Consider the following 25,770-nt stretch of genomic DNA (forward strand, 5'->3'; position numbering starts at 1 on the left):
TTTCAGCATGAGCATTCCTTGGAAATGAAAAGAAGCAACCAATACTGAAGCAGAACCTTAATTGGATGCAGCCTATCTTCAAAGGTATCATAGTGACAGCATAAATCCGAGTACACCTGGATCTTGATAAATTTTCAATGCCTAGGGGTTACCCATATTTATACTTTTTGATGCAAAACTGCGCAAACACAGTTTTGCTTCAAAAGGTTTAGCACTGGCTTGCACCATTTCTCAGTGCCACCTGGGTGTCATATTTAAACTATGACACACGATGGCGCTAAGAAATGGTTAGAGCCAAAAAATTTGACGTAAACCTTTGCGCCCTGTCGTAAGACAATTTGACGTTAATGCAGCAAAACTAACTCTAACCCGTTTAGCAGCACGTAAACATGTTGCAAACGGATATGCACCATTTTAACCATGCATTTGCGCCAACTTCAGACGCTAAAGCAGGAAAGGTTGCAAAGCAAAGGGAAGATGGAAGCAGCAGGCCAGGAGACACCCCAGGGTGACCCCATCCACCCAGGAACTAGCCAGGAGGAGACACAGAAGTCCCTGGAGAAGGAAAAGAAAAAGAGAAATTGTTGGTTTAGTGAGGCGGAGCATGAGATTGTTGTGAGAGAGGTGATGGAGCACCACCACCAGCTATTCGTCACCTTCAAATTGCCAATTTGCAAGAGAGACCCAATATGGCATCAAATAGTGGACAAAATTAACAGTGTAGCAGAGGAGAAGAGAACTGTCACGGAGTGCAAGAAACGCTGGCATTATTGTAAGTGAAGAACTAAAGTGAAAAAGGAACAGCAAGGCAGCACTGCAAACTGGAGGTGGAAGTCCTGCACCACAGGTGGCCCTGGGTGAGATGGAGGAGATATTTGCAGTGGTCATCCCGGAAGAGCTGGTTACAGGAATACAAGGACAGGACAGCGTAAACTTTGAACAACCCCCACAAATGCAGGGTAAGTTGCATGGGGCAAATTTTACAAATGCTAGAAGGGGGAGGCACATAGGACACACTCAATGCATGCGAAAGGAGTGGAGTGGGACAAATTGCCCATGAATCAATTTGCACCATTCAAACAGAAGCAACACATGTACACACGCCTTGGTCGTGCCGTGCCATGCACCACAACATATAACCAACCTGGACAAATGTCAATAACCAGGGCTATATACCAACATGTACATGTACAGCACATAGGATGGAAGGCATGTCTAATTACTGTTCCTGTGGCTGTGTCACCACAACACCTCTTGCAGACAGTCAAACCTACCCTTCACACGCAATGGAGACATCAGAGCCTAGAAAGTCAGTCAATGCCATTCCTGGGGTTACATCATGGTGGTGTCTCTTGTAGAAACACTTTGCAACTGCCATGTTCCATTGCCGAAACAAATGTGTGCTGCATCTTACAGCACACATTAAAATGGCACCTTAGCTAACATTACTCAGACATGCACAGGAAGCAACACCACCCCGCACATAAGCAATATATCCTCATAAGTAAGCCACTTCACCATAATGCAGCAAGAATGCCTGTCTGAGTGCAGAGAAAACTAATCTGTGCAGCTGCTGGGGGAATTGCAGGGTGGTCCCGTATCACAGAAAACATGGCACTACCCTGTGTAACTAACCTGATGCAGTGTGGAGCCCCGTATATTGACGCTGATCAGAACTGTGCCACTAGAGAACACATGCACTACAGATTGCAATCTGTAGAGCACAACACATACAGGCTGAGCCCACAATAACTCTGACACAAAGATGTGAGCAAAATAAGAGTAGGAAAACAATCCCACAAACACAACATTTGGTGTGTGTCTGTGAACATTATGGTGCACAATATCACATTGACGGGTGGGGGATGGCGCACGGGCAAGTCTGGCATTGGTAAGACTGCCAGTGCAGTTTACCCCCCGCGGTTGGCAGCATGGGTTACAGGCTGGGATGGTGGGTGGAAATCTGTCTCCTCATGTCAGTTCTGTGGGGCAGTTACCACAACATTGTTGCTGGATCAAATAGAGCCAGCACCAATCTTGGGGTGCATTGGGTGTGAAAGCACACGCTGCACTTGTCACTGCAAATCAGGCAGTAGAAAGCGCAAAGGGCCTGGGCATGGGGCCCCCTGCACTGGCCATGGCAGGTGCATAGGCTGTGCAGGGGCACCCAGGGGCACACCACACCACATTACCGCCAACCTTTCCATGGCGGTTGGACTGCCACGCAAAGGCTGGCGGAAAATCGGTAACATACCTGAAGGGTAGCGCTGATCTTAATGCTGGGCTGGTGTCACAAGATAGGTGCCATTGCCAGTCTGTAAGCTGCTGGCAACTTGCCAGTGCCAGGCCATTGGCCCATGGGGCATTCTGCATGGGCAACATGTGCCACTTCCACCTGCACTGTTGGTGGTGGTCATATTGCCAATGGCAGTCTGGTGGTCATAGAACTGGCAGATATTTAATGAGGGTCCATGTATCCACCAGTTCAACTAGTTGCAAAATCTCCATCAAACTAGCTCGAGCCCCTGATCAAAGTTGAAAATGAGTCAACTGGCTATATCCATAATTTGGTGGCATCAGAAAATAGAAAATTATGTTCACATCAACAAATTATACCCATGCTGGCCATCCCTGGGTCCACCCCTGTGCCAGTGTTAAGTTAGCTGCACTGCCACAATGTTGCATCCCTTGCACCATAGTGGAAGTTTGGCTGCATTGAGGGCGAGACATTAGTAATGTAGGAGGAGCAACTTCCAGCACAACCAGAAACTGAAATGGCAATCTGCTAAGTCCATGTGTGCTGTGGAATGTAGCACCCATACACACACATCAACATGAGGAGCAATCAAAGTAAACTCCAATATTTCACCTTGGTAATGCATCCCTGAGGTGGTGTAAAGTTTTGGTGCCGCCCTTGTCTATGAAAACATGTAAAACTGGGACAGGGGCAATTTGCAATGTGCGTTGGTGTGGCTTGACCACTGCAACAGCCAATGCAAGGCCCTACCATGCTAATAGATGCATGGGAAGGGGCCACAATAACACGATGGTGTCAAGCCACTAAAAGGGACTATATCACACCTTGTAAATATGACGCAGCCTATTGCATCCCCTGAGCTTCCCTTTATGTGACACTCAGGTGGGGCAAAGGGCTGATAAATTGCATCCATAATGTACAAGAACAATGCTTGGGGTAAGATGTCACTGAGCCTCCCATAGCAATTCAATGATGTGACATGTCAACTGCCACAACATAGAAAGATTGATTTTACAGCAGCATTGCAGAGGATGATGGCTCTCCTGTTGATCTGCATGTCCTGGATTTCTCAGATGACCTGGATGACCAGATGACAACCATCAGCCAACAGACTCACCAGGATGTCCTGGTATCCCTCCAGACACCACCTCCAGTTGCAATGAGGACAACCAATGCTGCAGCTATCCCAGATGACTCACCCAACACCCACAATTTACTACCTGCCAGTACAGACACAGCTCAGGACTCCCAGGACCCAGGGACAAGCTTCCAGAGGATAGTGGTAGGAGTCCAGCGGGAGCTGGCCAAGCAGATGCGGGTGGGGATGGAGATCGTGTCAGCCAGACTAGAGGGAATGCGCATGTGCCTCGTGACAGCTACTGAACATCCGGCTGCCAACCAAGGAACACATTCCCCACTGCATGGACTGAAGTAGGGTCTGTTAGACATAGCTGCTGCCATGAGGGAGAGGCCACAACAACTTCCCTCCCAAACTGGCAGCAGCATGATAGAGAACAAGCTGGACTTTATTCAGCATAAAGTGGTCTCCCTCAGAGAAGACACAGCTGCCTACCATCGGGATGTTGCTGCTATCCTGAAAAATCTGCAGATCTCCTTGCTGCAGTGATGCCATATGTCATACCACAAATGGCAGCTGCCGGGAATTGGGACTCCACATCTTTAACCACTGAAGTGTGTGAGGCCCTCCTCTACCTCTCCACCATCAATGGCACAGGAGACACCACACACATTGGAGGATGAAGATGTAGAACAGATCACTTTTACTCGTAAGAGTACCCTGTAGCACCAGTCTATGCCACATGGGCAGTGTTCTCCTTAGTTATGGGTTAAAGATCATGCCAGTGTTGTCACAGTAGAATATATGCACTCTTCAGCCACCCACTGTTGACCTGTCTGCTATTGACTGTCATTGTCTCTCATCTATCAATTGGCAATTTCTGTTCCTCCACACTTATCAACACTACTCTGAAACATGTCTCATGACATGTCCCTCAACCTCAGACTCTGATTGTATCAAAAAACTGTTATTTACAAATGGGGTTTCACACCTGGACATTGTTAATATATCACTTAGACATTTACACCTGTAAATAAACACCTTGTACACATTTTCCATGTCAATGTTTTCTGTGATCCATCTACTCTGCGAAATGATAGTATTGTGTGAATCCATGTCAATTACTTCAGAAGATCAGTACATGAGTGCTGAACTGTGTGGCCACAAAGCTACACACAAGGATCCAAACATGACAATGGTATATGATGTAGACCTCTCATAAACTGATGGATACATATAGACTTTGGTCAAGATATACGGCAGGTCAGGCAGAAGACCAAGTAAAAGGCGATGTAGCCAGCTGGGGGTACCATTGGTGTGGTACAGAGGTAGCTAACCTCATCATTGATGGGCACAGGTCTATGTTGCAGCATAGAGTACCATTTGGGGCTTATGTCAGATCAGTCACATTTCCCAACATTGTCCAAACAGGACCACAACAATGACAGCTGAAGGACCTGAAGTACCTGTCCAAAAGAAACCATACGTAGACAAAATGAATGGTGGCTATGCTGCATGGCAGATGCATGGACTAGTAGATGTGATGTTGCAGCCAATGTGACAGCTCTGTTGTCAAAAGGTGACGCACATGTTAAGAGAGGGATTTGAAGGCAAGACTTATTCCCTAGGCCAACCCCCAATTTGCCCTGTGCGCTCATGGGAAGACCCTGAGACTCAAGCATATTACACAAATTGTATGGGAGAATGCAAAAATATTTATTTTAAAAACAAGAAACCTAAAAACAACTAAAGCCTACCCTATCCTAAACTAATCTATACTAACTATACTTACCCACCAACTAAAGCTATCTACCCTATGCTAAACCTAACTTACACATTGAACACCACACTCTAAACATTAGACCCCCACACCCCTTAAGGAAGAAGACACAAGCAGGGCAATAACTACTTATACTACACATTTACTAACTAATCCTAAACAAATATATATATTTTTTTAATTGTTTATTTTTTAAAAATATTTTCTGTTTTTTAAAACATATATTCCCCAACATGACCCCTCACCCAACCACCCACCAATAAACAGAAGAAGAAAAAACCCTCCCCGGCTACACTAACCTAACACTAAGGGGGTCATTCAGACCCCGGCGGGCGGCGGGAACCGCCGAATGACCGCACCGCGGTCAAAAGACCGCGGCGGCCATTCTGTGTTTCCCGCTGGGCTGGCGGGCGACCGCCAGAAGGCCGCCAGCCAGCCCAGCGGGAAACCCCTTCCCACGAGGACGCCGGCTCCGAATGGAGCCGGCGTAGTGGGAAGGGTGCGACGGGTGCAGTTGCACCCGTCGCAAATTTCAGTGTCTGCAATGCAGACACTGAAATTCTATGTGGGGCCCGCTTATGGGGGCCCCTGCAGTGCCCATGCCATGGGCATGGGCACTGCAGGGGCCCCCAGGGGCCCCAGGACACCCCTCACCGCCATCCTGTTCCTGGCGGTCGGAACCGCCAGGAACAGGATGGCGGTGAGGGGGTCGGAATCCCCCCATGGGGGATTCCTCAGGGCATCGGAAAACCGCCGCGGTCAGAATGCCCTGCGGGGCACCGCCAGCCTGTTGGCGGTGCTCCCGCCAACCCCGGCCCCGGCGGTCCTTGACCGCCGGGGTCGGAATGACCCCCTAACTCACAATAAAATAAATGGCAACTTCATAATGGAGGGCACTGAACTGGGAGGTAGTCAAATGAAAAGTAAGGTAAAGTCAAAGTTTGGCCTTCTTAATTTTTCTCTTGATGTATTTCAACAATTTGTTGTTGTCCGCTACTTCCCCCTCCAACTTGTCCAAACGTGTTAGAATGAGGGAAATGCCCCTACGCAGAAACTTCAGCAACTGCGACGAACCAGAGGCAGGTGGTGTGACCAGTTCTGTCTGTGTGGTGACCGGTCCAGCCGTGGTTGGGGTGGGGCCAGCTGTGCACCCCTGCACCACTGAGGAGCTTGTAGCTTGGTAAACCTTTGGAGGCTGTATGGGGGCCCCATGCGGGAATCCCCACCATTTTCCCAGTAGCCTTCTCTGCCCGGAAGCGGCAAGCCATGCAGCAGTATCCTGACTCAACTTCCAGGATGTGGCAGTAACGTACTGCCCTTCTGTGGAAGCCATGCCTATCCTCATTTGTCATGTTAGCAGCTGTAATATGAAGACAAGCAACCATCAGTGTCAGCATTGGGAGGAGTCTTTACAGATAACTAGTATACACTGCTACATCTAATTACACATGCACTCCAACACACATTCCAGAAAAGACACAATTCCTCCTCATCTGTGTCTATTTCCAACCATACATCACCAGTATCTTGTACATGTCAGTGGGAGGAGGGGAAACCATTGGTAACCAAAAGGGTTCAGGGTTGATAGGAACACATGAAAGCCTGATCAACATAACTGTGACCTACACTGTGAGCATCACATCTTTCTACAGGTTTGGTATTCCTCTCCCCCTGAGCTTAAAAGGCATGGCCATGCTATCCATCACCTCAACAGTCCTGGTCATCCACCAAGGCCTGACCACTCATTCCTGAAATCAAGGAGTGGACCATTTGATAGGGGGGCTGCCAACTAGAAAGCTGGTATCCAAAGGTCAATCACATCTACATTCATGTGTCCAGGTGTAGACACCCATGAATGTGGGGTCTGCCATTACCATTCCTTTTACACTCGGTTCTATGCCAGCACACATTGGGCCTTGACCTGCATGCAAGCCAGTGACGTTCCACAAAAGTGGAACATACACGAAGTGAAAAAGACGGAGCGCCATGCTGGGAGAAAATTGGCAGCCCAGTCCTCGGCCTTCCTAACAACACAGGGTTGCGCCAAATTAAATCCAATATGGGGCACCCCTGTGTTGTCACCTATGCCTGGGCATATGCTGCTTACATTTGTAAATCCAGAAACCCTTGCCCCACGGTGCAAAGATGGCTGCGTTGAGGGGGAGATTGATTTTGTGCAGGAAGGGACACCTTCCAATACAATAAAGTAACCGACAAAGAGCTTATATAATTTAGATGTGTGCTGCCTAATGCATCACCCATTGAAAGATCCAAAACGGAGGATAGTAGAAGAGCTTTTATCCTTATTGTGCGTTGCTAAGACTCCCCCTTGGGTTGTGTGCAGAATTTGGCACTGCCTTTGGTGTAAGCAGATCTGTAAATCTGTGACTGCGCTTAAATGCAATGGGAATTGCTGTGGATGTGCCACAGCAACATCCATTGCAGTTTATTACGCTACCCCAGATATTTGAGCCTACTTACACCTGAGTCAAAGCAAATTTGGCTAACCCCACGCCAGGGGTGGTGTTCGCAGGGTGCAATGAGGAGAAATGTCATATCCTCTTGTTTCTTCTTTTTATGCGTTCTGCATTCTGCAACACGCAGAGAAAGAGCAAATCACATTTGAAAATAGTTTTTGTGCAGGAGGGTGTTCTCCTTGTTAGACATGGCATCATTGGCATGGTCCCTCCTAACTTTTTGCCTCTACTTCCTGGGTTATTTCTGTGTGCTGTACTCTGTTTTTGATGTTTTGTTTGCTCCGGACACTTTACCACTGCTGACCAGTACTAAAGTGTAAGTGTTAGCTGTATAAATTATATGTGTACATTGGCTTATCCATGATTGGCATATTTAATTTACTAGTAGGTCCCTAGTAAAGTGCACTAGAAGTGCCCAGGGCCTGTAAATCAAATGCTACTAGTGGGCCTGTAGCACTGGTTGTTCCACCCACATTAGCATCCCGGTAAACATGGCTCACTGCCACTGCAGTGTCTGTGAGTGCAGTTTTAAACTGCCAATTCGACTTGGCAAGTGTACCCACTTGCCAGGTGTAAACCTTCCCTTTTTATATATGTAAGGCACCCCTAAGGTAGGCCCTAGGTAGCCCCATGGGTAGGGTGCAGTGTATGTTAATGGTGGGACATGTACTTATGTGGTTTCTATGTCCTGACAGTGTAATACTGCCAAATTCTGTTTTCACTGTTGCAAGGCCTATCTCTCTCATAGGTTAACATGGGGGCTGCCTTTTAAAATGATTAACGTGCAGATTCCCTTTGGGAGCATATCGACATATGGAATTTGGGGTCTCTGAATTCACAATTTAAAAATACATATTTTTGTGAAGTTCGTTTTCAGATTGTATGTTTGAAAATGCCACTTTTAGAAAGTATGCATTTTCTTGCTGAAACCATTCTGTGACTCTGCTTGTTTGTGGATTCCCTGTCTGGGTGAGTTTGACAGTTGGGCTGTTTGCACCTCTCCTCTAGACAGTGACACAAAGGGAGCTGGGGTGTAGCCTGCATATCCTGATGGGCCATCTGGGCTGAGGGGAGGGGAGGAGTGGTCACTTACATCTGAAAGGGCTGTGCCTGCCCTCACACAATGCAGTCTCGAACCCCTTAGTGTGTGTCTGGGGCCTGACCTGAGCAAGGCAGGATCATGAAAACAACAGAGACTTTTCTTTGAAGTAGGCCTACGTCAAAGGCAGAAAGGGGTATAAGAAGAGCACTCAAAGCCCCTGAAAATCAGATTACTTCTGGTACCAAGAAGAACCTCTGCCAAGGAGAAGACCTGGAGAGCTGGAGGAGGAGTACTGCCCCTTTGCCTGCGACTGTGCTTTGCTGGGTTGGCCTGCAGTAGCTGCTTCTACCTGAGAGAGGATAAAGACTGACTTTTGTGTGACTTCCCACTGGTGAAGAATCTCCAAGGGCTTGAACTGAGCTGCCTCCTGTTGTTGCAGTCTCAGGGACAACAAAGACTTCTCTTTGCCAGCATTTGGTCCACCTGCATCGCGGCTGGGAGATTGATGCAATGCGGCTGGAGAAACAACGCGCAACACCTGCAGCGGCTGCTGTTAAGGCTGCAAACCCCCAAACAGCCTGGTTTCTTGACACCGTGCAACCGGATTTCGACACGATATCACTGGGCGCGGAAAATCAATACAAAGCCTGCCCAGACCCGAGGTGCCCGTCCGGAATCAGCGCATCGCTCTCTTGCGGGAGAGAAGAAACGATGCACGTCGACCCGACCGGTGGAGGAACAATGCACGTTCTCGCTTGCAAGTGGGAAATCAACGCAGGGATGGCCTTTTCCAATGCATGCTCAGCCATGCAGCTTTATTTTTGACGCTACTTAGGTACTTTTGTACGCTAACAACGTTCTCACTGTTTTCTAAAGGATTTAAGACTGTTTTGCTTCGTAAATTCATAATTTGACTTGTGTATGTTGGATTTTGGTTGTTTTGGTCTTTTTTTTTAGATAAATATTATCTATGTTTCTAAACCTCTGTTGTGTATTTTTGTAGTGTTTTCACTGAGCTACTGTGTGTTGGTACAAATACTTTACACCTTGCTTCTGAAGTTAAGCCTGCCTGCTCATACCAAGCTACCAAGGAGGTGAGTGGGGGGTTAACTGAGGATGATTCTGCTTTACCCTGACTAGAGTGAGGGTCCCTACTTCGACAGGGGGTAACTTGACTGCCAACCAAAGACCCCATTTTTAACATTGGTGATCACCGGTTGCGATTGGACTTATATCGGTACTTGACATAGTGATTGAGTGTGCACTACTGTTTTCAAGTGTAGACCATTACATGACCACATACTACTTGCCCTTGTGATTTTTGCTTTTTTCTCTTTTTTTATGTTTCCCTACTTCTATTTGTGGTAATCCTTTATTTACGTTTGAACTCCATTTGGGAACTTCTTTTTCTACCTTTGGAATTTTGCACTTTTAACTCTTCATCATATCTCAATCTGGAGATGCATCAGCTGGAGGTGTTTTTGATTTAGGGAAACTGGAGAGGTATATAGTTGAGGCAGTTCTGCAAAAACCTTAAGGGCTCTGCCAGGAAGGAGGAGCTGCAGAAGACACTGAGGGCCTGGGTAACAGCCAAGGAAGCTGAAGGGCACACAGAGGAGGAGGAGGAGGAAGGGCAATCCATTCACAGTGGTGTAGTGACTGGGCCTGTTTTGTCCAGATAGAGGGTCTCCAGGGCAGGTAGCAGTGTGTCATCCAAGGGTCTGACTCCTAGAGAGTTGCAAGAGAGACAGGCAGAGAGGGCTCACCAGTTGGAGTTGGAGAAAATGAGGATAGCCATAGAAGAGAAAAAGTTATTGTTGGCTCATGAGCTCAGCTTGAGGGAGCTGGATCAGAGGAGCCACTGTAGTAGGGATGGTGGCAGAAATAACACAGTGCAGCCTGAGAGAAGGGTGCACATCATCAAGGACCTTGTGAAGGATTACAAGAGGGAGGATGACATACTGTTGTGGTTTAAGGTGTATGAGTCTGCTCTCCATATAAATCTGGTCTCTGAAGCCAATTGGGGGGCGGGTTTGTTGAAGCACTTCGAGGTAGAGGGAAGAGATACTCTGACATCCTTAGGGGATCCCCAGGAGCTCACTTACCCTACCATGAAGGACGCCCTGATCACTAGGTATGGTCACACCCCTGATCAGTATAAGGACAAGTTTAGGTACTATGAGAAGTAGGAATCCCAAACATGGTTGGAATGTGTTGAGTCTTTTTGCAGGTCACTGGATGGTTGGGTGAAGGGCAGTAAGGTAACAATGTATGAGGGGATTCACAATTTGATTGCTTGGGAGTACTTGTACAGATTATGTTTTCCAGAGCTGTGCCATAACCTAATTGACAGCAAGCTGACTGACCCCAGGAAGCTTGCGCAGGAAGCGGACCATTGGGAAAGCACCACGGTCCAAAAAAGTTATGGGGGAGACCATACCAAGGGTGGGCATTCTCCCCATCAATAGACGTGGGGGGGTAAGGGTAAACAGGGGGAGTTCTCTAAAGGGGAAACCTACAGAGAAGAGTCCCTACAAGTGCTTTGCATGTGATCAGGATGGTCACATGAGGGGGGACCCCAAATGTCTCAAGTGGACACCGCCACCCACTGGTGCTCAGTCACAGGGTTTTGCCAGTGTAGGCCTTGGGAAGGAGTTGGTTCCAGGTTGGTGGGAGCCAGCTGAGATGACCCTTGTCTCGCTAGGGGACAGTGAGATGGTCCAGAGGACACTCGTGCCTGATAACACTAAGAGGTACAGACGGTGGGTGACCATCAATGGACAGAGGGTGGAGGCTCTGAGAGACACAGGAACCAGTGTGACTACAGTGAGGAGTCACCTGGTGTCTGAAGTGCAGATAGATCCCACTGTACTTCACCATGTAGTTGCGGTGGACAACTCAGAGTGCCTGTGCGGAGTGGCGCATGTTCCCTTGAATGGCGGGGTCTCAGGTTCCTTGAAGGTAGCTGTGAGTCTAATCATGCCTGTAGATTGTTTGCTTGGCAATGACCTGGAGGATTCCCCTTGGCAGGAGGTGGAATTCAGGTCACACTTGGAAATGCTGGGTCTGCCACGGTGGGGCTGTGTGTCCACCCGTTCTATGGCAGCCCATCAGGGTGATCAGGAGACCCTGGAGCCTGAAAGAGTGTCCCAGGTGTCTGCCAGAAGTAGGAAGGGCAAGGGGTGCGGGAAACTGGCCCCAGAAGTTCCCACGGTCCAGGAGGAGGCTGAGCCTAAGGGGGAGGCCCTGGAGCCTACATGGGAACAGGTGGCTGAACTGGGTGAGGTCCCTGAGTTGTCACAGTGGCAGCAGGAAGGGGGGGGCACCAGGAAGGCATTCTGTGAGGCACAAAAAACATGCCCTACTCTGGAGGGTTTGTGATGGCAGGCTGCAGACCAGGCATCTGGCAAGGAGCCAGAATAACATTTGATTTACTGGGAGGTTGGCCTCCTATATAGTGAGCCTACGGTTCCTGAGCCTGGGTCAGCCCGTGTGCTGGTGGTACACCAGTGCTTCAGAGCCTTCCTACTGGGTCTGGCTCATGATGTGCCTTTAGCTGGACTTTGGGGACAGGACAAGGCCTTTGAATGGCTTGTCACCAACTTTTACTGGCCCCTAATGCGCAGGCACTCGGATGCTCATTGCAAGTCTTGACCAACTTGTCAGGCAAGTGGCAAGAGTGGGAGGAAATACATGGCTTCCCTACAACCTTTCCCTGTGGTTAGTACCCCCTTTGAAAGGGTTGGTATTGACATTTTGGGGCCTCTGGTTCCCAAGACAGCCATGGGCAACAGGTTTATCCTGGTCTTGGTGGACCATGCTACCTGGTACCCAGAAGCCATTCCTTTGAGATCGATCACTGCCCCTGTTGTGGGCCATGCCTTGATAGGGGTTTTTACCCACATGGTTTTCCCCAAGGAGGTGGTGTCCGATAGGGGTACCAACTTCATATCAACTTATATGAGGTCTCTGTGGAGGGTGTGTGGGCTAAAGTACAAGTTCACCACACCCTACCACACCAAAAGCAATGGTCTGGTTGAGAGATTCAACTGCACTTTGAAGGGCATGATAATGGGCCTGTCAGAGCCCTTGAGGCGGGAGTAGGAGGCCCTCTTGCCATGCCTTCTATTTGCTTACAGGGAGGTGCCTCAAAAAGGATTTGGCTTTAATCCTTTGAGCTGTTGTATGGCCACCTTCTGAAGCGACCTTTAAGTCTGGTCAAGGAAACTTCGGAGAAAGCGCTTAATTAACCCCACCAGGATGTATTCAGTTACATTCTGGCTCTGAGAAACTAGACTGCCCGCCTCATAGCTCTCGCATAAGAGAACCTGGAAGCAAGCCAGGAAGACATGAAACGCTGGTATGACCGGAGTGCCACTATGGTCGAGTTTCAACCTGCTCAGAAAGTGTTGGTGACGGCACCAGTGGAGCCTAGGGTGCTCCAGGACAAGTGGACTGGGCCATTCGAGGTGGTGGAGCGCAAGAGTGAAGTCACCTACCTGGTCGACTTGTAGACTCCCAGGAACCCCTTGAGGGTCCTGCATGTGAACCGGCTCAAACCACACATTGAGCAGACTGAATTGTCCATGCTCCGAGCAACAGATGATGGGGTGGAAGAAGAGAGTGAGCCTCTTCCTGACCTCTTGTCTGCTGGAGAAAAAAATGGGTCTGTGGAGGGAGTTATCATCTCCCCCTCCCTGACCCCGAAGTTGCAGAGGCACTGTTGCCACGTGTTGGGTCAGTTCGCCTCACTGTTCTTCCTGATCTCAGGGGTCACACACTTGTGTACACACGATGTACACACTGGGGACAGTCCTCCTGTTAAACACATAGAGGGTCATTCTGACCCTGGCGGCCGGTGGCCGCCAGGGCCACCGACCACGGGAGCACCGCCAACAGGCTGGCGGTGCTCCAATGAGCATTCTGACCGCGGCGGTTCAGCCGCGGTCAGAAGCGGAAAGTCAGCGGGCTCCCGCTGACTTTCCGCTGCTCTTTGGAATCCTCCATGGCTGCGGTGCGCGCTCCGCAGCCATGAGGATTCTGACCCCCCCTACCGCCATCCAGTTCATGGCGGGAAAGCCGCCATGAACAGGATGGCGGTAGGGGGTGTCGCGGGGCCCCTGGGGGCCCCTGCCGTGCCCATGCCAATGGCATGGGCACGGCAGGGGCCCCCGTAAGAGGGCCCCGAAAAGTATTTCAGTGTCTGCCTTGCAGACACTGAAATACGCGACGGGTGCCACTGCACCCGTCGCACCTTCCCACTCCGCCGGCTCGATTACGAGCCGGCATCCTCGTGGGAAGGTCGTTTTCCCCTGGGCTGGCGGGCGGTTTTACTGGAACCGCCCGCCAGCCCAGGGGAAAACTCGTAATACCCGCCGCGGTCTTTTGACCGCGGCGCGGTAATTTGGAGGGCGGGATCCTGGCGGGCGGCCTCCGCCGCCCGCCAGGGTCATAATGAGGCCCATAGTTTACAGAGTGACTGACAGGGTAAGGGCTAACATTGAAGTGGAAGTTTCTAAAATGTTAGCGTTGGGAGTTATTGAGTTTTCCAGCAGCCCTTGGGCCAGCCCTGTGGTTTTGGTCCCAAAGCCTGCTGCTCCTGGTGCCACTCCAGAACTCCGGTTCTGTGTGGATTACCGGGGACTCAATGTAGTAACTGAGACTGACATGCACCTCATCCCCCGAGCTCATCTGCTCATTGACTGGTTGGGAGCTCCCAAGTACCTAAGAACGTTTGATCTTATCTCTGGGGACTGGTAGATCACCCTGACTGAGGGAGCTAAGGAGAGGTCTGCATTCTCCACACCAGATGGGCCCTACCAGTTTAGGGTGATGTCCTTTGGGATGAAGAATGCCCCTACCACCTTTCAGAGGTTGGTCAACCAGGTGTTAGCTGGGATGGATGATTTCAGTGCAGCCTACCTGGATGACATTGCTGTCTTTAGTTCCACATGGGAGGAACACTTGAAACACCTCTGTAAAGTGTTGGAGGCCCTGCAGAAGGCAGACCTCACTATGAAGGCAAGCAAGTGCCAAATAGGGCAGGGTTCTGTGGTGTACGTGGGACACCAGTTGGGGAGTGGCCAGGTGCACCCCTTCAGCCAAAAATTAAACCATTCTGGCTTGGGAGCCCACAAGACCCAGACTGAGATGAGAGCCTTTTTAGGTGTCACTGGATAATATAAGAGGTTTGCCAAGGGGTATGACACAATTGTTGCTCCCTTGAATGAGGTAACTTCCAAAAAGCAGCCCAGAAATGTGTACTGGATTGAGTCTTGCCAGACAGCTTTTGATGCTCTGAAGGCTGCCATGTGCACAGTATCTGTGCTGAAGGCATCTGGCCATTCCAAGGAATTTGTTGTGCAAACAGACGCCTCAGAACATGGGATTGGAGCAGTACTCTCACAACTTAATGAAGAGGGCCTAGATCAACCTGAAGACTTCATTAGCAGGAGGTTACTTCCCAGGGAACGTAGTTGGAGTGCAATGGAGCGTGAAGCTTTTGCTGTGGTCTGGGCACTGAAGAAGCTAAGACCCTACTTGTTTGGGGCTCACCTCTGGGTTCAGACAGACCCAGGGCCCTCAGATGGCTAATGCAGATGAGGGGTGAGAATCCCAAATTGTTGAGGTGGTCCATCTCCCTACAGGGAATGGACTTTACAGTGGAACACCGCCCTGGCACCGACCACGCCAATGCTGATGGTCTGTCCAGATTCTTCCACCTTAATGATGAGAACTCCCATGAGGTTGGATAGTTACTCCCCACTTTCTGCTGGGGGGACATGCGATAGACTCAACATCATTGGCATTGTCTCACCTAACTTTTTGCCTCTACTTCCCAAGTTGTTTCTGTGTGCTGGACTCTGTTTTTGCTGTTTTGTTTGCTCTGGACACGTTACGACTGCTGACCAGCGCTAAAGTGTAAATGTTCCCTGTATAAATTATATGTGTACATTGGCTTACCCATGGTTGGCGTATTTGATTTACTAGTACATCCCTAGTAATGTGCACTAGAAGTGCCCAGGGCCTGTAAATCAAATGCTACTAATGGGCTCATAGCACTGGTTGTGCCATCCACATTAGTAGCCCTGTAAACATGGCTCAGACTTTTAAACTGCCAATTCGACTTGGCATGCGTACCCACTTGCCAGACCTAAACCTTCCCTTTTTATACATGTAAGGCACCCCTAAGGTAGGCCCTAGGTAGCCCATGGGCAGGGTGCAGTGTATGTTTAAGGTAGAACATATACTAATGTGTTTTATATGTCCTGACAGTGAAATACTGCTAAATTCGGCTTTAACTGTGAAAGGCCTATCCCTCTCATAGGTAAACATGGGGGCTGCCTTTAAATATTATTAAAGTGCATATTCCCTTTGGGAGCGGATAGGAATATGGAGTTTAGGGTCTCTGAACATACAATTTAAAAATACATCTTTTAGTAAAGTTTGTTTTTAGATTGTGTGTTTGAAAATTCCACTTTTAGAAAGTAGGCATGTTCTTGCTTAAACCATTCTGTGACTCTGCCTGTTTGTGGATTCCTAGCCTGGGTCAGTTTGACAGTTGGGCTGTTTGCACCTCTCCTCTAAACAGTGACACAAAGGGAGCTGGGGTGTAGCCTGCATATCCTGATGAGCCATCTGTGCTGGAAGGGAGGGGAGAAGTGGTCAGTCACACCTGAAAGGGCTGTGCCTGCCCTAACACAATACAGTCTCCAACCCCCTGGTGTGTGTCTGGGGCCTGGCCTCGGCAAGACAGGATCTTACAAACAAGAGAGACTTTTCTCTGAAGTTTGCCAACTTCAAAGGCAGAAAGGAGTATAAGTAGTGGACTGAAAACCCCTGAAATTTAGACCACTTCTGGATTCAACGGAATCTCTGCCAAGGAGAAGAGAAGAAGAGCTGCCCCTGCCTATGACTGTGCTTTGTTGGGCTATCCTGCAGTTTCTGCTTCTGCCTCTGAAAGGGGACAAAGACTGGACTTTGTTGTGCATTCCTGCTTATGAAGAATCGCCAAGGGCTTGAACTGAGCTTGCCTCCTGTTGTTGAAGTCCAAGTCAACCCGACTCTACGCGGCATGAGGTGCCCGTCCAGAAATTGACCCATCACTCTCTTGCGAGGGAGAAAAATGATGCATCGCCGACCTGACCGAAGAAGGAAACGATGCACGGCCTCACTTACGAGTAAGGAATCAATGCATCGCTGACTCTTCTGATGCACATTTGCCTGTGCGGCTTTATTTTTGACGGTAACCAGGTACTTTGTGTAACAACATCATTCTCACTGTTTTCTAAGAATGAAGACTCTTAGGCCCTCATTATGATATCGGTGGTAAAAACCGCCTACTGCTGCGACGACGGCCGCCAAAAGACCGTCACTGCAGCTACCAGCCATCCGCCATATTATGACAACAGCTGGATTTCCGCCACAAGAAGGGCGGAAATCTGGCTGTGGCCATACTATCGGATGGCTGTGCTAGGTGGTAAGGTGGCTCTGCTACCACCAGCAGCGTCACTCCAGTAGACCACCGCCAGCCGTACTATCAATCAATCAATCAGGAATTTGTAAAAATGCACTACTCACCCGTGAGGGTCTCAACGCGCTAAGGAGGGGAGGGGGCAGAAGGAAGGGAGGTGCTGCTACTGCTCGAACAGCCAGGTCTTGAGAAGTTTCCTGAAGGTAATGTAATGTAATGTAATTTGAGATTTATAAAGCGCGTTCCTACTCAAAGAGCATCGAAGCGCTGGGAAGAAAGCACGTAGTAAAAAATAGACAGAGGATAAGAAAAATAACAGAAATAATGAAGATAGAAAAACATCCAATAGAAGAAACTGAAACAAACTAAATCAAAGACCCTGATCTTGATGTACCAAAAAAAATAACGAGGAGAGAGCCAAGTTTTCACCATTTTCCTAAATTTCATATAACCTGATTCTTGCCTAATATTCTGTGGGAGAGAGTTCCATCCTCTGGCTGCAGCTACTGTAAAAGCTTTGTCTCCCTTTTTGGCTTTATGTGTGCGAGGGACCTGAATCAAGTGAGCTAGGGAAGACCTCAAGCTTCTTTTAGGTACATGCAGGAGGAGTCTGGAAGTCAGGTACCGTGGTCCTATTCCATGAACTGCCTTAAAAGTAAGACAGAGCGACTTAAACTGGACACGCTGCGCCACTGGTAACCTATGTAATTTCCTAAGACTCTCTCTAACTGATATACGGAGGTCTTTGGTCTGGTGCAGGTGGGTGGGAAGAGTGTTCCACGTTTTGGCGGCGAGGTGCGAAAATGATCTACCGCCAGTTGTAGTTCTGCGGACATGTGGGAAGGTTTACAAGGGCGAGATCGGCAGAGCGGAGATGCCGGGTCGGGGTGTAGAAGGAGATTATAAAAAATAATACGGCCTAGCAGTGTTTTGCTGGCGGGCGCTGGTGGCAGTAGCAGCAACCCGTCCCCTGCTGGAAGACCCCCTGGATCTTGGTTATCTCCCACCCGGCGGCTGCTACAGCCATGGCGGAAGGAGTGGTCAATTGGCGGGTTGGCTTCAGTCCTTGCTTGGAAAGGGGCTAACCTCACTCCCAACCAAAGACCCCATTTCTAACAATTAGGATTCCTAATTGATGCTCAGTATGTATATACCATGTGTTGTGTAGTGCATCTTTGCAGAAGTGTACTATTTCTAGAGGGGACCTGACACATCCTTGCACCACAATGGTGTCAGATGTGGAGACAACTTAGTAGCCCCAAAAAGCCTGGCTATCCCAGCCATTTTGCCATGAGGTGGTACAGATGCAGTGCAACACTTAGGCCCATATTTTAAGGTAAATGACAAAGCGCAACACAGCTCCTAAATTGGCAGCGATGTGCTGCGTAATTTTCACCATGCAGGAATGCATCGTGTGTAATATGTTACAAGACAAACCTTTGTTGTCCCCTGTCCTGGCACTAAATATGCAGCCGTGCACCAACACTGCCAACCTCGCACCAGGGTGCTTCAAGGGCTGCCCTGTCGGGAAGATTAAATCTGTGCAGGAAGGGACACCTTCCTAAACCTAAATTATCTTCATGGGCAATATGCTCTTTCTATGTGTGCAACAGTATGCAGCACGCACAAGTGACACATTCATATGAGGACAAATCAAAGTACTTTTCCTTATTGCAAACTCGAAACGCCACCCCTGGGGTAGTGTTTGATGTTGGCACTGCCTCAGGTTTTAGGAAACACCTACATCCGGGGCAGCGTCACCATGCTATGTGTCTTGCTGTGCCACACCTACAGCAACACACATTGCACGCCCCTTCCACGCAAAGTGCTGCATGGGAAGGGGCATCAAGTCACAAAAGTGTGGGCAGCCACCACCTTGTACATACAGTGCAGAGCATGACAATGGCACTAGGAGCTCTTACATATGGCCCTTAGTGATCTTGAGTGGCAGCTGGTGTTTTTGCCAGCCATCAGGTGTGCACGGTGTTTATCCCATTGTTTCAGGATGATCAACATTGGTACAAGTGTATCTCCTAGCTTCCAATACATGAATCAGAATTTATACTGTCAACATATGCACAGTGCCTGCAAAGGGAAGGGGCACAGCTATTTTACAAATGTGTCCCTTACCACAGTGCATGTAAGTTACTCTACAGGGTCCCACTATGGCATTGATGATCTTCACTGTTTGACAGTGACTCTGCCCCATGGTGGACTATTTATTGTCTACGGTACAGACATGATGGTGTTAGGGGGTCAGTAAGTGGTGTATGTGAGGTGGCACTACAGTAGGTGTGATACCATTTCTCATGAAGCTGGCACATGGTATGTAATAGACGGTAATTTGGTTCTCCTATGCATGTGACCCAATGCATCAGGCAGATGTATGTACACACTACAGGTAAGTCAGGTATGTGTAGATGAGATGTAGTTGGTATTGGCACCAGTTGTCTGGCATTTGATGTATGTTCTTCCAGAGACTTGTACAGCATGATTTCAATGGGGCTGTGCCTATGTGTGACTTACTTTACTTGTTGACATTGCTGAGCTATTCTTTGTTTGGTGTAATGTGTGTGTGAAGTGTATTTAGTATCCAACCTGTGGGTAATTGTAGTGGTTTGTGGACAGTTAGCAAAGGGGACATATCTCCACCTGCCCTTCACGTGGTGTGCCTGTTAAGGTGTGGGTGTGTAACGTACATGTGGGTGTATGTGTTTTTAATGTGCACAATTGTGTGGACTACAGCATGGTCGTTATGTGTTGGTGCGTTGTGTGTATTTTGCTAGGTTTGCTGACTTACCCACGAGTAGGCCATTGCCATATTGGCCATCCTGGAAGCGTTTGTTGATCAAGCAGTGCCTGAATATGTAGGCGTCATGGATTCTACCAGGATACTTGGCTACAAAGTTCATAAACAGCCCACTGCGGTCCACTATGTCCTGAATATTTATGAAATGCATATGTTTCCAGTTTCTGTATAAGTGTTCTGTTGCTGCAGGTGGGACAAGTCGGACATGGGTGCAGTCCATGCACCCAGCACATGCAGAAACCCAGCAATTTGGTAAAAGCCTTGTTTGGTCTCTTGCTGCATTTGCTGGGTATTGGGGAAGCAGATGTGGTGGGGTGTCAGGGAGATGATTGCATCTAATAACTTTGGTAGGAAGACCGAGAAAGATGGCTGTGACACACCAGCAACCAGTGCACCCATTGTCTGGAATGAGCCAGATGCCAGCATGTGCAGGACAGCTAGCAGCTTTGTGACAGGTGGTATGCTATGTGGTGTTTGCAGCCTGGCTGTGATATCTGGCTCAATGGGGTGCAGCAGGCGTGGCATGGACTACCGGTTGAGATGGTAAGTCCTGATGAGGTCTTGTTCTCTGGGGCCACGGAGGGTTGTCCTGTTCCAGAATATCCTCTCCTGCCTTCTGCACTGGCTTTGTGGGTGCCGTGGTGGTGCTTGTGGTTGCTGCAGTGGTGGTGGAGGGAGGTGCCGTGGTTGCTGTCCTCTGCGACGTGTCCCAAGCTGGAGCAGTAACACTTCCATCTTGTCCTGTGGGTTGCCAATGTTGCTTCTGTGAGTTTTCCTTAACTAGTGGTGTGTGGGCCTCATTTTAACACATGGTCTGACCCAGGCGTTAAAATTTTAACATCAATTTTTCACTCCGCTACTTAGTTGTGCGTCATTTTTGCATCAGGAGTAAAATATGGCGCTAGGGGGTTGGTGGCATTTTTTGGACGGGTACACCTACCTTGCATATCATTGACGCAAGGTGTCTTGGCGCCTCCAAAAAATGACACTAACTCTGATTGCGCCAAAATATAAATATGGAGCGCAGTTTGCACTGAATTTGCGCTAAATAAAATGACACAAATTCAGCACAAACATAGTATAAATATGCCCCTCAGTCTGCTTATCTGTGCAGGTAGCTAATAACAATAATAATGTATCATAAAAATACATTTCACTATTGAAATTGTTGTGATATGGAACATGGGTAATAGCTGGCATTTGGGATGGTTATGATAACGGACATATGTCCATTTGAAATGTATAACAAAACACTGCTGTTGTTATTATACCCTCAGTATAATATGTACTTTGTACCGACGCCATTTTGTGTTCTCGTACGCAGGCTCAGTTTTCCCATATTGGTGCCTCTCTTCATGCAAGAACGCCCTACATCTACAGAGTTCCACAGGAGGCGAAACTGGTCTTTCTATCAATAAACATACTGTATGGACTCCTGCCACAGTGCCTGGCTTACAGATGTGTCAACAGGCCCGAGTTTTTCATCAAAGCAAAGGAAAATGCGAAAGCCGAGTAACTGGAAGCAGACTTTCCTTACTCCTCTTAATAATGTAAGAGACACCTATATTTAACATGGTATACTGTAGCATAAATTGTAAATGAAATATATACATTTATAAATACATGGATATGGCAGTTTTGCCATATAAATACTAGACACGGGGTTGGCTACATTGATACTTGGAAAATTAATATCCTTAAAATAATCCTTCTAGTCACTACATCGTATTTCCCCATGTTAGTGGTGATCTAATAAGCTGTCTGTAATAGTGGCCTGCTTAACTTTAACCCCAAAACAGTCGTCGGAGGGCTTCCACCTAAACTCTTGATAGGCATCTTGGAATGAGGGTCTGTATAATCAATACGGTTTAGGAACTAAATACTACAAGTAAGAAATTAACCATATGCACTTTCTACAGACATTTTGGGTATGTTGTAGATACCTGCTAAGCATGAGTGCCCAGCCCCTTAGGTGGTGGCTCAAGTTACAATTTTTTAGTAACCAGTGAACCCCACATGAAAATCAAGTGAGCCCGGCCCTTCCAAGCAAGTGTTGGGAAGTTCCCTTAGCAGTAAATTGTAAAAAGCAAATGTGGCCAGAATAGTGCGTTCTCAGCCACATTTGTCAGCAAATGATCAGACTGGCATAGGTTTAAATGAGAAGAATTATGGAGGTAATAGTCAGGAATTCTGCTCAGTCAGACCTTGCTAGGCCCTGGATTAGAACCCAGGCCATAATGTGAGTTCAGACATTCAGGGTTGTTGTTGCAAAATGTCACCTGAGAAGCAGCTCGATGGAGAGAATTTGAAGCCGTTTTAAAACAACCTGACCAGACTTGCTCAAGAATAGATCTTTGGTCCGTTTACAGTAATAAGTATTGCAAGGAACTGTCCACCTGTAAAACAATGCTTTGTAACAGTCGTTCGTAACACAATTGTAGAAAAGAATTGAATGCAACCAATACCGGCCTGAGTTGATCTATTTTTAAGCAGACCCTCTGTGACTACATCGTTTATAACGTAATGATGAATATTGCCGCATAATTATCATAATTTGCAGATTTCACAAAAAAGCTTTTAGCTGAACATCTAATGTTTTTAGATGAAAATAATATTGCCAGAGAAAGTGTGCTTATTTTCCTCACAGCATAATGTAGACATGGCACCGCTCGTCAACATCGTCAGATCCCACAACCTCAACATCGTCTCCTACGTCGACGACACCCAGCTGATCCTCTCACTCACCAAAGACCCCGCCACCGCCACCGCCAAAACCAACCTCCACGACTGACTACATGCCATCGCAAACTGGATGGAGAAGAGCAGCCTCAAACTTAACTCAGAAAAGACAGAGATCCTCATCCTCGTCTCTAACCTCTCTGCATGGGATGACTCCTGGTGGCCAGGCACCATAGGAACCGCATCTACATCCACCACCCACACACGCAATCTAGGCTTTATCCTGGACTCATCGCGCGCCATGACCCATCAAGTCAACGCCGTTTCATCTTCCTGCTTCAACACCCTCTGCCTGCTTCGCAAGATCTTCAGATGGATCGCCATCGAAACAAGAAGGACTGTCACCCATGCCCTTGTCAGCAGCAGACTGGACTACGGCAACGCTCTCTATGCAGGAACAACAGCCAAGCTCCAGAAGAAACTCCAACGCATCCAGAACGCCTCTGCATGCCTCATCCTCAACATCCCACGCCACAACCACATCTCAGCCCACCTCAGAGTCCTACACTGGCTTCCAGTTACCAAGAGGATCACCTTCAAACTCCTCATTCACGCCCACAAAGCTCTTCACAACACGAGCCCTGTCTACCTCAACGAGCGACTCACCTTCCATGCTCCCGTCCGCCAGCTCTGCTCCGCCAAGCTTGCCCTCGCCGCCTTCCCTCGCATCTATCGAACGACAGCCGGCGGCAGATCCTTTTCCCACCTCGCCGCCAAGATCTGGAACACCCTCCCCGTCCACCTACGACAGACCCAGGACCTCCTGACATTCAGGAAACACCTCAAGACCTGGCTATTCGAGCAGTAGCAGATCCTTTCCACCCCACCACCCCTTTTTCAGTGCCTTGAGACCCTAGCGGGTGAGTAGCTCGCTTTACAAATGTTAGATTGATTGATTGATTGATTGATTGATTGACAAGCTTGCTGCATACTTTCTGCGTGTACATTTGCAAAATGCTCAGCAACCGGATGGATAATTTGTGTCTTTGTTTCTTTCTACCCTCATGTTCCGGTATTTTTTTTCACAAGAAACATTGTACTACTAATATATGGTTTGGAACATGGACTTAGCAATACGTATTCAGGGGCAGACTTATTAACATTTTGTGCCATGGCTGTGCCACTTTTTTTGTGCAGCTAAAACACAAAATATTAGTAGAGATTTTCAAAGCCACAAAAGGGCCGAATTGCCATGCCTTTGTGACTTTTGTCTCACGTTTACTCAAGTTAGAGCTATTAGCGTTGTACATTCCTAACTGGACTTTTCTTGCCACATAAATTGAAAGTGAAAAGCAAAACAGTTGACTTAAGTGAGCCGATTCAAAGCGCCATGAGTGTGAAGGAGAGATACAAAAGGAATAAGAAGTTCACTCGCAGTCAAGCATATTGCCAGTCATGCAATTATCCATGTAACAGGTTCAGTCTGCAAGGTGGTAACAAAACTGCCTCAAAGAGGGACAAACGTAAACATTTACCAATGATAACAAAGGATTTTAGAAAGCCAAGTCTATGAACAAGTGATAGTGATGGGTCAGTCAATCAATCAGTATGTGTAAAGCGTGGCTACTCACCTATGAGGATCTCAAGGCACTGGGGGGAGGGGAGGGCCTCATCCGAAGAGCCACGTCATGAGGTTCTTCCTCAAGATGGTGAGTGACGGGCTTTGTCTGAGGTGCAGGGGGAGGTTGTTCCAGCTCTTTGCTGCAATGTAGGTGAAAGATCGTCCTCCTGCGGTGGTTTTGCAGATGCAAGGGATGGTGGCCAGGGCCATCTGGGCAGAGCAGAGGGATTTGGCGGGGGTATGGAAGGAGACATGGTGGTTCAAGTAGGCTGGTGTGTGGTGGGTGTGGTTAAAAGCTCTCATAGACTCCAATACGCCGGAAAAGCAGGGCATGCACACTGATATGCTCGACATAAAAAAGTAACCCAAGGCAGAGCATAGAGATACCTTGCATCGACAAGGTGTTCTATGGGTGGAGCATGGGTGTTCCCTTGCATACACCCATGGATTTTGAGGCAATCTCAGATCTACTAAGGCCAATAAACCTGTGATAGCACCATAATGATGCACATCCCAGACTCCTGGCTAATGAGGAGAAATAATTTTTTTCTACTCATTACTTCCTTTTCTATAGAAAAAAGAACATGCCTTTAAAGATTGGTTTTGTGCAGGATGGTACTCCTTCCTGCACCAAAACAATACTGCTGATAACACAAGCAGCCTTGCAGCAAAGTGCAAGAGTGCCTGTGTTGGTGCTAGGCAGCTTCGGTTCCTGAGCATACGGAGGGAGTAGAAGTGCATCATATCTTAGTAGATATGGCAAATTTCTGCTCTGTCTCTTTCAAGCCACACAGCAATTTTGCTTGCTGCCGCGTGTTACGCGAAGCCTTAGTAAACATGACCCTTAGTGTGATCCCGTTTGCATGGAAGGGTATTCTTATGTTACATTTTGTTTTAGAAGTAGGTACTTCGTATGAATCAATATCATTGCAAGTTTTCCATACAAATTCTCACATTTTATTTAAATTTCCTTGGACGTTCAATCAACTAAAATTTGTGTTTTTTTTTAACATACCTTCTTGTAAAGGAATACCAAGGGTACTTTGGCCTGTGGTAGGTGAGCAAATCAGGATTAGTCAATGAAGTGCTAAGGATAAAGTATGACAGTGTTTGTTGAAAGTCTCGCTGATTTTTGGAGGCCCGTAAATTATAGGTCATAATAAACCTGAGATCACTCCATTAATGCCTTGTTTTGTATTATTTCACGAAAAGTAACTTCTACTGTGTTCTGCTTTGTGTCAGAATCAGGCATAATGATGAAATCGTAGCATGTAAGCCCATTGCACGTGTGTTTAGACATGAAATGGATTGCATTTTGTAACAAATTACTGCTTTTGAAGACTGTGTAGTTTAGTATTTTATATTTTATTCATATAAAAAGCATTTTGGGATGTATCAACCGAAATCTAATAAAACTAAACTTGAACTACTGAGCTTCAATTATTAGCACCCTATTGTCTGGTCACAGTAAAACAGAGGGATGAGTGGAAGATGGCATTTTGGATTTTTTTTTGTAAAACATTTTATTGTTTTTTTGTAACTCCCCAACTGTTC

General features: G+C 47.8%; 1 protein-coding gene across 1 annotated transcript in view; it reads left to right on the plus strand.

Annotated features, from left to right (window-relative positions):
* Positions 1 to 25,770, plus strand: part of TM6SF1 (transmembrane 6 superfamily member 1) — a 546,630-nt gene that overhangs the window by 404,298 nt on the left and 116,562 nt on the right. The window contains exon 10 of the mRNA XM_069222564.1: positions 21,241 to 21,466. Coding sequence (XP_069078665.1) covers positions 21,241 to 21,432 — 192 coding nt within the window. The 3' untranslated portion in view covers positions 21,433 to 21,466. The remainder of the gene's footprint in view (positions 1 to 21,240; positions 21,467 to 25,770) is intronic.

This window comes from Pleurodeles waltl, chromosome 3_1, assembly GCF_031143425.1.
Source record: "Pleurodeles waltl isolate 20211129_DDA chromosome 3_1, aPleWal1.hap1.20221129, whole genome shotgun sequence".
Taxonomy (NCBI): Eukaryota; Metazoa; Chordata; class Amphibia; order Caudata; family Salamandridae; genus Pleurodeles; species Pleurodeles waltl.